The sequence below is a fragment of the Muscardinus avellanarius genome (assembly GCF_963383645.1).
Source record: "Muscardinus avellanarius genome assembly, chromosome: 3".
NCBI lineage: Eukaryota > Metazoa > Chordata > Mammalia > Rodentia > Gliridae > Muscardinus > Muscardinus avellanarius.
In genome coordinates this window covers 46,412,825-46,430,238 of record NC_137788.1, presented here as the reverse complement: position 1 = coordinate 46,430,238, position 17,414 = coordinate 46,412,825, and the positions used below count along the sequence as shown (strand labels likewise).

The window sequence follows — 17,414 nt, the reverse complement described above, 5'->3', positions numbered from 1 at the left end:
GCCCTAACTCAAAGCTGGAAACCACAGGGAGGGGCTGGTTCCTAGCTGTCCAGAAAGGCCTGGCTCCAGATAGATGGTCAGGTTTGAGCAGGTCTTTGAATAATACAAGTAGTAATCATTTATTGAACACCGGCTGTATGCCTCACATTGTGCTTAGTCTTGGAGATGAGTCAAATAGCCACTGTGTTGAGGTACAAGAGGGTGGGGGCTGGGTTCCAGCATACTGTGTCCTTTGGATTGGGTTTTACGAACGGTTATTTCTGAGCTCTTCCCAACCTGTTACCCTTTGTCTCCCAATAACACCAGTTGCTGCTTCTCTGCCCTTTTGAGTTTTCTGTGGTAAGCATATGTTCATGTCATAATTAAAGGGAAACAGCAATAACTTATAATTCAGGGCACAAATTTAAGCACCGCAGAGTTTTAGTTTTGCTTCTGGAGAAAACTTTTGGGGGGGTTACTAGAGATTGAACTCAGGGGTGTTCTACCTCTAAGCCACACCCCAGCCCTATTTAATTATTTATTTATTTACATATATATTTTAAAAAATTTTTTTGTGGTACTCAGAATGGAACCCAGGGACATTCTACCTCCAAGATACACCCTCAGCCCTATGTTTTATTCTTTGAGACAGGGTCTTACTGAGTTGCAAAGGGCCTAAGTAGCTGAGGCTGACCAAGAACCACAATCCTACTGACTCAACCAACTCAAATGCTGGGGTTACAAGCATGTGCCACCATGATATTATAATTATTATTATTTGTGTGTGGGGGGGTACTGGGGTTCCTGGAAGCCCTTTTACCTCCAGGCTACACTCCCAGACTTATTTTATATTTTTATTTGGAAACAGGGTCTCTTAAGCCAGCACGGCTGGCTTCGAACCTGCGCAATCCTCCTGTCTCCGCCTCCCAAGCGCGCCACCATGTTATTTTTTTACTTTTGCTTTTTATGATACTGGGGATTGAAACACGGGCATTCTACCTCCCAACTCAGCCTTATTTTATTTATTTGAAAACAAGGTTTCTGTAAATTGCTGAGGCTGGCTTCAAACACATGATCCTCTTCATTCAACCTCCCAAATACTGGGATTACAGGCATGTGCCACCACTCATGGTTTTTTTTTTTTTTTTTTTTAAAGTCTTAGCTGGGTGTGGTGGTACACGCTTGTAATCCCAGCGCTTGGGAGGCTGAGAATGGAGGATTGCACAGGTTTGAAGCTAGCCTCAGCTACTTAGTGAGGCTCTCAGCAACTTAGTGAGACCCTGTTTTCAAATAAAACACAAAATAGGTCTGGGAGTATAGCCTGGAGGTAGAAAAGCCCCTGAGTTCCACCCCCAGTAACACACACACACACACACACACACACACACACACACACACACACAAAGTGTTGCCGGGCCTGGTGACACACGCTTGTAATCCCAGTATTTGGGAGACTTAGACAGGAGGATCACAGGTTCTCGGCCAGCCTCAGCTATCTGTGAGGCCCTCTGCAAGTTTGTGAGATCCTGTTTCAAAATAAAGAATAAAAAAATAGGGCTGGGGGTGGAGTTTAGAGAAAGAATGTCTTTGGGTTCAATCCCCAGTTCTGCTAAATAAACAAACTAAACCAAACAAAAAACAAAGTCTCACTAAGTCGTTGAGGCTGATTTCCAGCCTCTGATCCTCTTGCCTCAGCCTCCCATATACAGCTGTGTACCACAGTGCCCAGCCTAAAGAAGCCTTTAACTGATAAAAGTCATCTCCTTGGCTTCTGCATCCTTGGTCAAGGCCTTTCTTTGTTGTCCTTCATTGGAGGATGACAAAACTCATCCTCCATCCCAGATTTCAGAGAATTTCTCCATCTGTTGGTTAGGACCTTGGTTACCCCGGTGATTATGACCAGAGAACTGTGGACCTCCCACCCATCCCTGATTCCTAGAACCACTGACTCACAATGATTTCATAGGAAAACCTCATCTCAGAATGAAGGTACCAACACATAAATAAGCTCACAGGTTCGAATCTAATTTAAAAGGGTATATATTTTTTAACATCTATAACATTCTTATCCTATACCTCCACATTTAAAACATGAATGTTGTACTGTAAAAGTAGATCTACAGGTGTCTAGGGTAAACCATTTCAGAAGGTTACCAGCCATCTGGCCGCAGTGGCATGCACAGCTGTCATCCTAGCGACTCGGGAGGCTGAGGCAGGAGGATGGCCACTTCAAGGAGAGCAGTGGCACCTTAGTGAGACTCTGTCTCAAAATGAGAAATAGGAAAGGCTGGGATGTAGCTCCGAGGTAGAGCACTTGCCTAGCATGTGTGAGGCCCTGGGTTCAATCCCCAGTTCTGGGGTCAGGGAGAAGTCCAAAGGGTAAGTCAGAATACAAATGCCAGAGGTGCTAACTACCAAGTAAGCAAATAGCGATTCAGTATTATTAAATTGATATGTCTGTGAAGGATTAAAGAACTAAACGTTAATGTCAATTTCTGAAAGAACTTGAAGAAAATGTAGGTGGGTATTTACCTCACCCCGGTTTTTTTAAAAAAGTAGTTTTTTTCCTGCTCCTGCTGCAAAGGAGTGATTGATTGTTGGCAGCTCATCACAAAAAATGGCATTTTCTGAGAGCCAGTAACCGCAAAACAAACAATGGAAGAGGCTAATGGATAACCCATCAGATCCCCCTAGTGGCCCCCTCCCAGGTAATTCCAGGGTGGCGGCCAGGGTGAGGCAGGGGTCTTCTCCCCATTGGGTGGGCCTCTGGCTGTAGGCCTAGGGAAGGAGACCTGGATCCATAATGGTTGGGGATGCTTGAAATGCATAAGCACATTGCAGCATGGTTGCCATAGCATACAGAGGGTGTTTTTCTGTCTGCCGACTCGTTTTGAAAATCACCCATAGCTAGCTCATTCCTTCGCTACCTGGGATCTGTCTACTTGCCCACACTGGAGCTGTCCCTGCTCGCAGAACACAGCCCACCCCCTATGCTATGAAGGCATGACAAGAGCCACCCCCTTTTTCATGGAGAACAGATTCAGAAAGCCAGGTGGTTTGCCCATGACCGGTCATCCCAGGTGCCAGTCCAGATGACAGCACCACAGGCCAGGTGGGATTGTCCTGGGGTGAATCTGCTCACTTAGTCACATGCAGCGCGTTAATGGAAGTCCCTTGTGCTCTTCCGTCCACGTTGGAAGCCAAGGGGTCTAGTTCCTGTTTTGTGATTCAGGGAGGGAAAGGAGAAGTGACTTCTTCAAGGTGGGCACAGGATGGGGGGCACTTCTATGAGACAGAGGCACTCCTTCCTGACCCGGAGTGGCTCCCTCCTGTCCCAGAGAACAGTCAGGACCCTGGGAGTTGGTTGATGCTAAGTTTCATGTTCTCGGTCATCTGGAGTCTGGGGTGGGCTTTCATAGGAGGAGCTCCTGGAGGAGTAGTCAGTGGGATCAGGCCTGTGACTTCCCGGGAGAGGGGCATGGACACCGCCCTGTGTGCCCTGCCTGGGTGCGCACAGAGCCACTCCACGGGTTGGACAGATTGTTGGAAGGAGGCCAGGTGGGGAGAGTGACGGCTGCTCACCCCTGGGAGGTATTTGTTGAGGCACGCGGAGCGGGTGGATGCCAGAGAAGCAGCATTTAAAGAGAAAAGTGATGACGCCCAGGACCTTGCGGGGCCAAGAGCGCAACTGCCCCCGCTTCTGTGCTCTCCTGGGTTTTCCTAGTTCTGCCACTTACTGAGTTCGTGGGCATTTCCTCACCTTCTGCTACTTGGAGAGGGCACCCAGGTTAATAAGTCATTTCACCTGCCCTCAGAGCTTCTGAGACTAGCCAGGTGGGTAAGGTGCGGGCTTGAAATGCTAATAACAGCCATGGCGTGCCAGCCGCCAGGACTGCCCTGCGCGTGCTGCAGGAGGTGGCTTTGGCGCTTCATCTCTTGCCATCCCAGGGCATCCCTCAGTGTTGAGCATCACTCTTGCTTTAGAGTCAAGGCACTGGGGCCTCAGAATTCAGTGCCGGCCCAGTGGGTAACATACCAGGGAATTGGGTCTGGCCTGACCTTTAACCCCACACCATGCCACATGGATAGCGAGAGGGCGCTTAGCTTGGGAGCTAGCAAGGCCATACGTGGAAGGCGACCTTTGAGGAGGGTCTGGGGGATGGGTGTGGGCAGATAGGATACGGGGGTAAACTGCATCTGCTTGAGGGTTGCCCACCGACCTCCGCCTTGTGTCTTCACAGAGTGCAGCAGCTGCCCCGAGCCCTGTGCTGGGCAACATTCCCCCCAACGATGGGATGCCCGGAGGCCCCATCCCACCGGGTTTCTTTCAGGTACGTGCTGGGCTGTGGGATCCTGTGCTCCTCTTCTCTCTGGGCCAGTGCGGGCGGGCGGGTGGGCAGGGATGGGGAGAGGAGAAATAAGTACAGCTCAGTTTGCCATGGTCTAAATACAGTTGCTTTATGCTGGTTGAAACCTGTCCCTTCCCATCACTTTCTCTACCCCCTTCCAAAAATCCCATAAGGGGAAAAAAGAGACGGGAGTGCAGACAGCCCCCGCGTGGCGTGGTGGCACCCTCCAGCCTGGCTCCTTTCCTTCACACCAGCTCCCAGGCCGGACACAGTCTGCCCTGGTCCAGGAGGCGGTGTGGCTGCTAATAGCCATGTGGAGCTTTCTCTTACCGAAAGGCTTTTTTTCTTTTTCTTTTTCTTTTTCTTTTTAAGAGTAAACTGTTCTTTGTTTCTGTTTTGTTGCTGCTGTTGTTGTCATTGTTTACTTTGCTTGTCCAAACTACAAACCTTAGGTATAATCTAAAAACAAAAACAAAAACCCCGCCATCCTGGCAGGTCGCGGAATCCCTTCCCTCTGTAACCGCTCAATTCTTTCCGAGTGTGATCACAGGCGGTGTCCCGCGAGCGTTGTGCCCGCACTGTGCTTGCCACAGGCAGGAACAGATCCCACGTGGGGCGGGAGCTGGGCTTCTTCAGGGTGTGCAAAATGGGCTTTCTGTTTTGTTGGGGTTGGGTGTGGCTGCCACCCCCTCGGCACCACCTCCTCCATCCCTCCCTTCCCTCCTGGCACCTTATTTCGCCTCAGCCAGATTGGGACTGGGAAAACGCAGTCTGGGAGAGGTGTCAGGCATGCTGGGCTGTGAGGAACTTTGATGATGATGCTCTTGATTGTGACACTGCTGGTTCGTTCCAGCCTGTCCCGGGCTGGGTCTGAGAACGCTCCTGACTCTGCACGCCTCCCGAAAGGCTGGAGCTCGCAGAGAAGAGTATGTATGGAAAGAACTGTCACGTAGAAAAGGGGGAACATACCTTCTTCGGAGCCCAGGGATTCAGAACTGGGATCAAGGAAGCAAAGTCTCAGGAGACTTGTGCCTAATGGGATCCAGAATTTAGTAGCCACATATCCAGCAGCAAGACAGGCTGCTTGGGGAGACGTGCGGTCCCCTGGCCCTAGAGGGCTCTGAACAGATGGGACCAACACCTCTTGGGGTTGGGAGAGACTTCCCCCCAGGTGGCAAGATTTCACATTTTGGTTGATGTTAACTCCTGGGGAGAAATGGGTTAGAACATGTCATTCACCGGCCCAGAAGGGAATCTGTAAAATTCAGGTGCTGCCTTAAAACAGAAGCAGGGGGCCATCTGTCAAGATGGAAGTTCAGGGCATCAGGTGTCCATGCCTGTATTTGTATGCATTACCATCATGCTTCCAGAATGGGCCTTGTCCAAGGCATGAAAACAGAGCATCTCAGAAATCTTGAGGTGTATGGGGCAGGCATTGCTGGGGCCTTTCCTCGGGGTGAGGCCACAGACATGGAAATAGGGCTGAGAGAGCAAGACTGTAAAATCCCTGAAAACACCTAGACCCAAGAAAGGCAGGAGCTGGAAACCTGAGAGACTGCCGCCTGTGGGGATCACCCATACCATGGGCAGCCACATTCCTGGTCACCACAGATAGGTATCTTTCCATCTGGGGGCATTTCCCACTGGTGTTCTAATTAGTTGGATGATGCTGTGGATTCCTTTGCTATAGTGCAGCTGTGACTTCTTGCCTGACATTCAGAGCCCACCCAGGTACGTGAGTACATCCTTATCAAGGCTGCACAATGGCATCTGGGTGTCTACAGGCCACTGTGGTGGGGAGAGATGGACACTAGCCAATTATGTTTTTTTAAGATAAGCGATCAACTTCTAGTTTGGCCTGAGTCTGGGACGAGGAACAGGTCTGCCTGATAGGTGAGCAGTTCCCAACTTACTGCTTTGGTATAATCGTCCATGGTTAAGGCCCAATTCCAGACATACTTCTTGGGCCCTCCCCTGTGACGTTTAGGGGTGTGTGGTCAGAAAGCCCAGTCTGGTTCCTGTCCTTATTTAGCGGTCATCAGCCACCGTCAAACAGAGGTAACTTTTGAACCCTCTTGGCCTGGGGTTACCCAGCAGGGAGCTTGTGTGCCCTGGCCCCTCTGCTTCCTGGGTGGCTCTGGGTGATTCTTTTTTCTTGTTCCCCGCATTATTTCCCCATCAGTCAGATGAGAGGGGGGATGGGTAGGCCAGGCACTCGGCCTGGTCCTTCCTGGCCATGACCGCTTGGGCCAGGTCCCCGCTGAGGGGAAAGGGTATCTCTCTGGAAGGAGGTAATGGCAGCCCATTTCCGGAGTGGGTCAGCTCACAACAGGAATATTAGCTATTGATTGCCGGCCCTGCCCCTTGCTCCTCATGCAGGCGGCTACTCTGATATTAGAAGGGAAATAGAGATGGTATCGAGGGTTTTATCTGCTGCCAACAATTGCACTTCTTCCCCCTTGGCTGCGGCCTGGGTGGAGGCTCTGCTGCAGGAAGGCTTTCATGGGGAGCCAGCCTGGATGACTGACCCAGCTCTGGCCAGCTCCTGTCCCATGGTGCCCGGCCCAGTTTTTAGGTCAGGACTGTACCACCAGTTGGTCCTAAATTTAGAAGTCAGCAGGGCCTCCAGGGTAGTGGGAGGGAGCAGCTGTCTACCACCCATTCTGGGCCCTCAGAAAGCAATGTACAGGATCCTCAGGCCTCTGATTGCCAGGCTTCAGGGCCACTCCTGGAGGCAGAAGGTTGGACCACCCACACATTAGGCTTTGTGTGTTTGCTTTTTCTTCTTTGGTATCCAGGTTTCTGACATGGGCGGTAGCAATCTGGTCCTGTGGCATGACTTGATGAGCTGTGTCTAGTAGAAGGGCTTACAGGGAGGTGGTTTAGGAACTGACCTGACCATGTGTCATGGTTGGGGATAGGTGTGGGGTTCTTGGGGTCTTGGGCAAATTTGGCAGGGCATTCTAATGGTCTGTTTCTTGTTATTAAAAAAAAAAAAAAAAGCCCTAATCTTGGCACCCCTGACGCGTGGCATGTACTAGGGACACAGTGCATGTTTGAACTGGTTTGCGTTGCTCATGTTACAGGAGAGGTGCCTAATCAGCCCGAAGCCCTGTCTAACCGGAAGCCCCTTGGTAGTCTAGGACTGGGGCTCTGGAGTGGGGAGGAGCACAGAGGATTTGGCCATGTGCTTCCTGAGTGACCCTGGTCAGGTTGCTCCCTACTCTCTGGGACTCAGTTCTTTTCACCAGTAGATGGAGTGGCCGAATCAGATGGTCTCTGGGGTCTCTTCTGCTTTGGATCCAAGTAGATTGTATATAATCAAGCCGTGGCCAGCTTGCTTGCCTCCCTCCCTCCCTCCCTCCCTTCCTCCCTCCTTCTGGCTAACCCAGTTTGGCCAGGCCCACTGGTCCGGGTAGGTCTTCCAGCTCCTTGACCCCCAAGGGTGCACCATCCAATAAGGATTTCTGGGTCCAGAACTGGGGAATTACAGGAGAGCAGGGGTCACAGAAAACAGAGCATTTGGTACAGACTGTTTTTGTTCTCCTTTTGTTTTTAAATTCCAATAGTTGTTTTCAGTTATGCCGTGTTTTTAAACATGCAACTCGCTTTCATTTTGATCACAGTAGTTTTTCAGAGAAGGCATAGCTGATTGGGAAAGTACGACCCAGAATGGTGAATGACCTGCCCAAAATGATCGACCAAGGACTGTAATTAGCATCTTATTCCAGGTTTCTTGGTTCCCAGTTTATGGTCCCCAGTATGGTTCCCAATATTCAGAAGTCCAAGTATAGACACAGTATTTCATTATCTAGAAGAGTTACAGAAAGAGACTATGGCCATCTTCTCCAAAAAGTAACAAATATATTTTCATTAAAATGCCAGCTGGAATCCACTGGAGGTGGCTGCTCAGAACACTGCGTTGAGAATGATTCTGAAGCTGTGCCCAGGCTCAACAAATAGTGCTTGGTGATGTCTACCATTAAAGTGGGCAGACATTGGAAGTACATTTCCTATTGACTTGCCATCCCCATCTAGTTTAGGCTTCTCATTTATAGATGTGGAGGTGGAATCCACCCCAGAGGGAGAAGGGGAGGAGTTAGTGATGATCATTAACCACCTCTGATGTGCAGGTACAGGGCTTGGTTCTGAATCTGAACCACCATAGTCTCTGCTAGCTGCCAGCCCTCCCAGAGAGAGACTGACGGGTAAACAGAGGCCCTGTAGCAGAGTGGAGAAGAGGTCTGCCTGTCAGGACGCGAGACAGCACAGCTCTGGCTAGATGGCGTCTGGGATGAAGTGTGTGGCGGACTCATGATGGAAGGCTATAAAGATTGTTGCTAGGCCTTGCTGGAGAGTGTGGGCCACCCCTGGTGGGCGGTGGGGAACCAGAAGAGCTCTCTGGGCTGGCTGGTACCAAGGCCAGCTCTGTATTTTAGAGTAGTTACTCAGTATTTGCCCCCGAGGCAGGGACGTGGATGCTGAGTTGGTGTTTAGAAACTAGCTGACCACATGGATAGTGGACACAGGTCTTGCAGAGACCCAGCAGAGGTCATAGGGTTAATGACCTGCTTTCTCTGGAAAAGACAGACTGGGCAGTGAAAGGGTCTAGCTGCCTTTGCCCAGAAGCTTGGCCTAGCCTGCTCTGAGCCTCCCTGGATACTTCCTACCGTGGTGGGAACAGTGAGGAGTGATGGGCATGTCCCCCTTTCCAGTGAGTCTTCCCTCGGTCCTACTAGTCAAGCCCACCCACCTTGGAAAGAAGTTAAGGTCTGCCCCCAGAGAAGCCTCCCTTCAGTTCTGGAGGAGAGGACCACAAGGAGCAAATGATGCATATAGCCCTAACACCAGAGAAATGATCCCGCAAATAAGTGGGGCGAGAGACACACATGACCCTGACCCTTTCCTGCCTGCGATATAGGGATGGCTCCCCTCCTGCATGCCAGATGCAGTTGGGGTAGTTTCCAGGAGAGAGGCAGCCTCAGGAGGGCTCTATGGTTGTCTGAAGTATCTGACGTTCTGCCAAGTGGAAGACTCAGTCCTGCCTCTTTAAGGCTTTAGCCTCAGACCTGTAGGTCCTCAAGAGAAAAGAAGAGGGAGTCCAGTGTGAATCTTTGCATAGGAGACATTTTCACCCTCTGCTAGTTTTACAGTGAAGTACCGAGGGGCTTGACAGTGGAGACCACCTAGAGCCAGCCTTGAGTACTGGGGGTGGGGGGGTGGTATGAGTTCCCAGGAAGTTAAGCCCAGTAAATAATAATGTATCTGTGGTGGCATCTGGGCAGTCCCTCATCGCTGGGCAGTTCTTCGTGTGTCCTGCCCTCTTTTCTTGCAGGAAGAGCAGGAGAACAGAGGGCATGTGGGCTTTCCTTCTTCCAGAAAGAGCTGCCACAGGAAAGGCTTCTCAGTGCTGATGAGGAACAAGTTAGGGGTAGTGGGGACTTGAGGAATCAAACCCCTGCGCTTTGGGGCTTCCAAAGACTACTACATGCAAAGTCTTGATGGCTGGGGTCCCCATCTGGCAGGTGGGTGAGGCGGGACCAGTGAGGAAGCTGGACCTACGCCAGAAGAGCCGCCAGGAGTGGTGGCGCACGCGTGTAATCCCGGTACTTGGGAGGCTTAGAGAAAAGGATCACAGGTTCGCAACCAGCCTCAGCTGCTTACTAAGGCCCTCTGCAACTTAGTGAGAGCCTGTTTCAAAATAAAGAATTACAAACTAAAGTTGGGGGTATAGCTCGGAGGTAGAATGCCCCTGGTTTAAACCCCAGTACCACAAAAATAAAAATAAAATAAAATAAAATGTAAATAAACACATGAGGCCTGGCCAGGCTTTTTGCTCCCACAGTTATAGGTCAGATGTGGGCCCCGGGGTGCCAGGACCCTCCCCACCAGGGTTTCACAGTCCAGTAGGGGCTGCGGGGGCAGGGTTTGCAGACAATGTACCATGGAAACAGCTAGCTCAGCCAGAGGGCCACCTGGGAAAGGAGCTGACATTTGAGCTGAAGTCTGCCAGGGAGTGGGGAAGGGTGGGAGGGGGCGTGTGGCAGGAAGCGGATGTGAACAGGCGCTTTTGGCATGGCATCAGGCCTGGAGGGCTGGGCTGGAGTGAGGGGATGGATCTAAGAGGTGAGCAGGGCAGACCTGAGGCAAGCCAGGGATAGGAAGACTTAGAGACCGGGTGGGGGTAGTATGGTCCACGGCCTGAGCTCAGCACGCTGTCCGTGGGAGACCCAGTGTGGTCTCTTCAGGAGGTGGCCTTGGCCTGAGCTGTCCTGGTGGCAAGGTAGCTGGCCTTTCCTGCCCGTGTAGCACAGTGGCCCCTTGGGGGACGTGGGAGCCGGACAGGAGGCAAGCTGGGAGGAGGCCTAGGCTTCTGGCCAGGTTAGGCGGTGCTGGGAAGATTGTGTTAAGAAGCTGTCTGAGTGCCTCCTGCCCCTTCAACCTTTTCCTGCGAAGTAGAGGGCCTGGTGCCTCGCCCTGGGACTGCCCAACCTGACCTTCCCTGCCTACCCCTGCCAGAGTCCCCAGGCCTCTGCTAAGTGGAACTGTCTGCCCCTCTTGAAGTTGGGCTGGACACATTCTCCAGATTAGAGAAGATGGCCTCTGTTGTGTATCTTTGTAGTTTCATTTGACCGTGGATGGCAGACCCAAGAGCCAGTAGCATTTCTGCCTGATAGATGCAGAAAAGCCAGGCTCGAATTTGGATGGGGCAGTGGTGTGCATAGCTTCTACATGAAATGCCCGTCTTTGGGAAGGCACATTCTCCCCTGTTTCTGATCCCTGCCCTCTTGAGCCCAGCCCCTTCCTGGTTTGCTTCCTTGAGGATAGAGGGGGATCTGCCTGTCTGAGCACCCGAGGTGCCCTGTCAGGTTCCTCCAGGATTCAGAAGCACCCCCAGCCCCTGGCCCTGCTGTCTGCCTCCAGAAGGCAGGGTCACCCCTGCTGGGAGGGATTATCGGGAGGTGGGGCACCCCAGTGCTGGGCTCCAGGCCACAGTTGGAGGTGGGGGAATGCTGTTCCTCCCCACCCCCAGCCCCTACCTGTTCAAACTGACAAGAGCAGCAGCCCCCTGGTATTGTGCTAGAAGCCAGCCCCCTGCCCCAGGAGGAGGACACTATGGTCTGACACCTGTGTCTTTGGGGGAGCTTTCCTGCCCACTCTGGCCTTAGTTTGCCCCTCTTCCCAGTGAGGGCTGCTGGCCACTCTACAACACTGTGGGCCTGGGAAGCGGGGAGGGAAGAAAGCCTCATTCCTTGCCAGCGCCACCTCCACAAAGGTCAGGCTGTGCTCCCGCCCGGCAGCCTGGTGCCTAGCGTCTGCCCGGCGGCAGATGACCGGCACCAGGGCTCCTAGCAACAGTGGAAAAAAGGTTATTCCTTACGTGCCAGGCTGCCTCCGTGCCGCTGCCTCAGCCCCCTCCCCCTTAAAATGTTGTGGCCCTGATGGGTGCACGTGCCTGCGGGCACACAGGTGGACATGTGTGTGTCCGCACACTCCAGACGCCTCACCCTCCTCCCAAAACCTGCGCTCGACATGTATCGCCCTAGCTCTCCTGATGAAATGGAAAGTTGAACATAAATCAATGTCTGCTGCCCAGTTAGCTATGCATCAGCAGTCAGGGCCCGGGAGATTTGCTCGGTAACAAAGCCCCCAGCGACTCCGCAGGCCTCGACTGCCCCCTAATGCAGAGCCAGCCCCAGCCGTACCAGCAGCGGCTCCTCAGCATGGCTCCACCTCTTCCCCAGGTCTCTCATGGGGGGGGGGGGCTACGAGCAGCCAGGAGGCCTGGCTGTGGTCTTGCCATAGCTCCTTGGCTTCTCCAGCTTCCCCTCCTGAAAGGTTTGGAGTCAGCAGTGGCCTTCACCTCTCAATGAAGGGCTTGGGCGGGTGCATCCTCTTCCTCTGGACCTGTGTAGCCCTTGGGTTTCCTCTTAGTATTGAGTGTTCTCCCTGTGCCTGGAGCTGCCCACGTGTGGTGCCAGCAAGCTCTGTGCCCTGGTTCCTGTTCCCCAGGAGAGCCTACCCTGGGAGGCACCCCCGTCTGGCGGGACTGTTTTGTTTTGCCACGGGGGAAGGAGACCCTTTTCTGATTCTGCTCCACCTTCATTTCGGCAAACCGTGCTGAGATTTTTCTTCTTAAAAAAAAAAAAAAAAGGTCAAATTCCTTATAGCAGAAGTTTGAGGAAGAGAATTCCAGCACAATCCTGTAATAACACCCTCAGCAGTACACAGGATGGACCCCCTGAATCAGATCAACCATGGCCAAAGGAAACTGTCCTCTGGGAGAATCTGGGCCAGGGCCCCTGGCCAGGGATCAGAGGCCACCTGTTCATCTAGTGTGGTGTGAGGCACTATTCTGGGTCCTTGGAACATGGCAGGGGTTCCTCTGTGAGCTTAGGCTCACACCCTGCTTTGTCCAAATTCAGTACCCACTCAACCTCCATTGAAAACTCCCTCACCAAATGAAGGCCTCAGAGTAATGAAGCTCCTGGGCCAGGCTCGGCAGTGCTTCTGTGGGCTTCTCCCACAAAGGCCCCTGTCTCTTGCTTGATTTGGGGGGGGGGGGAATCTAGAGATCTTGAGGACAGGCACAACCTTCATGAAGTGGCAGCTCTGTGCTAGGTACAAGGCTCCCAGGGGCCACTACATCAGCTCTGTACACAGTACAAGATAGGAATGGACCGCACCCAGCCAGGGTCAGGGAAAGCATGAGGCCCTGCCACTTCCTGGTAGAGTGACCAGGACAACTGCCCAGGTCCCAAGGCACTGTTTCCTTGATGGTACTGTAGGAATCATGCTGTTCCCTCTGGCACTGGGGAAGGACTGACTAGACGTCTAAGAACGTACTCGTGTTAAATGATAGGTTGTTACTGCCGCTGAAAGACGCCTGATGGCTTTAGGATCCATGCTCGCCAGTGACCAGAAGCCCAGCACCTGGTCCTGGAGCTCCAAGCAACCTGGTTGGCTTGTCTGCTCCTCTGTGGGTGGAAAGATGCTGGGCCCCATCCCACCCTTGCCCTCTGTGGAGGTAGCCCACCCTTCTGGCAGCCCAAGGATCATGCAGCCTGAGCAGGTACTTGAGAAGTCAGTCTGCCCCTCTGATCGTCAGTCATTTCATCAGTAATTGGGGGTGACGACAGCCCTGGCCTTTTAGGGCCCTCGTGAAGGTGCTGTGAAGCCATGCATGCTGGTGACTTAGAGCTGGCGTTTTGTTTTCTATGAGCTAGAAGCCAGGGTGAAGTTAGGTCTTATCTGAGAAAAAAGGGCCACCTCAAAATTTTCCCTTCTTTCCAGAAGGTGGTTTCAGGGGCTTGGCACAGGCTTTGTGGCACTGACACAGGGAGAGGTTTGGGGGATTCTTCAGATGGATTGGTCTCTGGTGTTTAACCCTTCAGTTTGATTGACAGATTTGGCCCTTTAACATGGTGCCTCACTTAGCCCTGCCCACCTGACTAGCCTTCTTGTTCTCTGGCCCTCTTCCTAGCAGGCTTGCTAGCGTGAGCTTGACAGAGACCTGCCTTCTGAGCCAGGGGGCTGAGTCTTTGCCTGTGTACTGGAGTTCAGTCACTAGTAAATTTTACCTAAGCATCATTTTATTTTATTTGGTTTGGTTTTGAGACAAGGTCTTGGTAAGTTGCCCAGGCTGGCCTTGAACTCACGATCCTCCCACCTCAGCCTCCCAGGTAGCTAGGATTATGGGTGTGGGCCACTTCATCCAGTTTACCTAAGCATCATTTGAGTTTCACTTTTCTCGGCCTATAAACTAGGAATTGCTCCACCTGCTTCAACTACAAGTTGTACCAAAGAATTTGGGAATGTAGTCAGAATGGGAAGCAGGTTGGGATTCTGCTCAAGGGCTTCTTCTCAGAGGCCACACTCCATCATTAGTTCATTCAGTACACATTTATGAGCATCAGCTTTGTGCTCAGCCCGGCTAGACCAGGGTTAGGAGGCAGGGAGGTCTGTATTCCCAGGTGTTCATAGTCCACAGGTCAGACCGGGCTGACCCCAGGTCAGTGGATGGCTCATTCTCCTCTACCAAACACTCTTCCCATCCACGACTCAGTAAGGCATTTGGAGCTCTCAGTGGTCTAGCCTCACCACCCCTGTGCCACCACGTGCCCCTGGTCCCCAAGCCAGAGCCAGAGCTTCTGGTCTCAGATCCGGCCTTCATCCCTCCATCAGTCTGTGTGGACTCTTCTCCAGGCTGCAGAACTCTCCCCTCCCCATCCTGAAGCCTCTGCTCGCAGGTCAGTTTTATTCAAGAAGGTTTTGACAAAGTCGTATTCTCTCTTTGCTCCAAGGTCAAAAAAGTTATGCCTAACACTAGATCTGATTAAAAAGTTCCTCTTCCTTGGGTTAATTATAGTAGGTGACCCCCAAAACAGGTCTCCAGGATTGTCTGAAATAGATTCAGAATCTGGAGACTTGTGTGATCTGTTCTGGGACAGTAGGTTCACTCTCTGAGGCCCAGCCAGCAGCAGTGTTAAAGGGAGTAGAAATGGCAGCTACATTGGTGAGCTGGATACCAGGCCCCTGGCCTCTGGGACAACAAGATCTGGGTGTGGGGGGAGTGGAAGAAAAAGGGAACCACCTCCAGGGCCAGCCACCTCCTAGAGTCTATTAAACAATGCCTAGCTTTGGGTGGGGCTTGAGAGCAGCTCCCTGTGATTGGGGGACTAAAGAAGGCTGAGTCAGAGAAGGAAGGGGGGGAGAATCGCAAGCTATAGTCTTGACTGATAAGATCCTCCCTTTGGTGAGGGATGCTTCTCAGTACTAAGCTAAGTACTTGACTCTTAGTACCTTTAACTTGCAGCTCACTCTGAGGCATGCAGGCCATCTCCATGGCAGGGGTAAAGAAAGACCTTCAGAGGATGCACAGGCTGGATTCCTGTGCTATGAATCCAGACACTTCCAACAGCACGAATCCCCCCCCCCCCCCCGCCCGCCCATGTGACCATGGGCCAGGCTCCCAAACCTGCGTATCTCCAGAGTCCTGGTCCTTTGCAAGGTTCCATCCTATTGCTTACCCTTGACCGAGGAAGGAAGAGGAGGTCTTGGACTGGTCCTCGAACTATGCAGGGAGGAGAAGCAAAAAAAAAAAAAAATAACAACAAAAACGACGCAGTCGTCTGGGGAGCCGCAAGATCAACAGGGAGAACTTGGCAGGGCTCCCTGTCCTGTCCTCAGCCCTCTTTGCTCAGTGGACAGTTCTGGGCATTCTGGATTTGTGGCTTCCAGGGTCTACAGCCCCCTTGCTGGTTGGATGTGATGAACCGTCACTTCTGGAGTCGTCTGTCAGGGTGTAGAGTGGCAGGACAGGAGACGCATGTGTCCACATGTGTCTAGGGGCTTCGGGTAGAGCAGGGTCCTCTGGGTGGATGAGGCAGGGCCACTTTAGTTTAGCACATGCCCCGCCTCCACTGGGTCGAGATAAACAGTGGAGTGCCGGCAGAGGTGGGTGAGGCTATGCAGCAGTGACAGGCTGTATCCACAGCACTGTCCATTTTTAGAACAAAAGGTGATTGGGGGAGAGATGGGAGATTTGGTGGCCCTGGCAAAGCAGGCACACTCCCTGCATTCCAAGGGACTGGTGTGGTTCAGTATCAGAGGGTCCGCCTCACCCTTCCCACTTTCCCCCAAGCACGTCTCTCCTGCAGTGAGCAGAAGTCAGGGAAGGAGAGGTCTGCCACCCAGATCCTGCTGGACCACACTGAAGGGAGTGGGTATGGGGAACTCTCCCTTGGTCCTTGGCATCCTAGCTTCTTTGCACCCACGACAGAGGGCTGCTGGCTGGCTGTTCAGGGCTGGTGTGGGGCGCAGAGGGGCTGCAGGTAGGATGGAGGGAGCCACTCACTCACAAATGAGAATCCAGTGGCTTTCCTTATCCCAATCCCACCAGTAGTCAGAAAGAGATAAGTTAACCTTAGACAACTATCAACTCAGTTTCCCCATGACTGTAAGTGTTGATTTCTGACTTGACAGAAGGAACAGAATATCTTTGGTAAGGAACGAGATGGATGTATGATTCCTGAGACATGGATCTGATAGTCACTTTCTTGCAGAAGTTCTCTTGTCCCAGCCCCAGGTCACCATCTTGTGAACAGGGTGTTCCACACTCTCTCCTGTGTTTAGGCTGCCCAAACTCCATCCTCTGGGCCCAGAATCTCCATCTGTCCTCTGCCAGAAGATGCCTTCTTCAAAGTCCTGCCTAACTGCTATTATTTCATGATTGCTGCCAACCTAGCTGCCTGGTATACCTGGTTCCTTCCTCTGTTATGGTGCTGCTGTGATATCAGATACACCTTGATCTCTCCAGCCAGCCCAGGACTCTTTAGGGGAAGGCAGAGTGCAGCTTATGCATGTCTCTTCAGTGCTTAGCACATACTTGGCCCAGGAGACTGGTACCCAGTGGCCAGATGGTCTGATGCCAGAGAGAAGTGGGCTCTGCCCATTTGTTCTAGTTATTAATGCTTTTTCCTTTGTCCATGAAAAGAGTACCCAATTGCACAGACAGACACACATTCTTTCCCCATCAGGGAAGTCCCAGGGTTTTAGTGGCCTACAAAGTTACCTCTCTTTTCCCCTGCCCCATCCCAACCATAGCCATTCAAGATTGAGCTGGTAACACGAGAGAATCCTTCTGTGAATTTACTCCCCTGGAGAAGGGATTTGAACCTGCTGAAATAACTCAGGGCTGGGAGTCAAGCCCCTTCAATCTTTATGTTGACAAGCCAGAGAAGGGCTGTTCCCCAACATTGTGGCAGGGATGAAACTGGGGAGATTATCAGCAAGGAGGCTCTCCAGGGCCTGTGGGCTGGACCTGAATGCTGGGTTTTATTCTGCGATGATAAACTATCTTTTGTTTGAGAGCAGTGGCCAAGCAGATTAACTCCTCAGGACTGCGCTGTGCCTGCGCACAGGAGAATGAGAATGCAGGTCTGCGGCCCCTGCACCAGTGTGCACTCGCACTGATGATGACTGGACTCCACTAATGCCACTGGACTTCAGGTTTCTCCTTTGTAAATGGGGTTAATTTTTACTTCATTTGTCTTATAAAAGAGACGTGAGGTTACAGTCAGAAAG

The 17,414-nt window shown here is 52.1% G+C and overlaps 1 protein-coding gene across 7 annotated transcripts in view; it reads left to right on the top strand.

Annotated features, from left to right (window-relative positions):
- The window catches only part of SSBP3 (single stranded DNA binding protein 3), a gene marked incomplete at both ends in the record, with an annotated part of 161,466 nt that overhangs the window by 108,257 nt on the left and 35,795 nt on the right, over positions 1-17,414 (top strand). For all 7 annotated transcript variants that reach the window (XM_080690382.1, XM_080690383.1, XM_080690380.1 and 4 more), the window contains one exon: positions 4,221-4,310. In XM_080690382.1, coding sequence (XP_080546508.1) covers positions 4,221-4,310 — 90 coding nt within the window. The remainder of the gene's footprint in view (positions 1-4,220; positions 4,311-17,414) is intronic.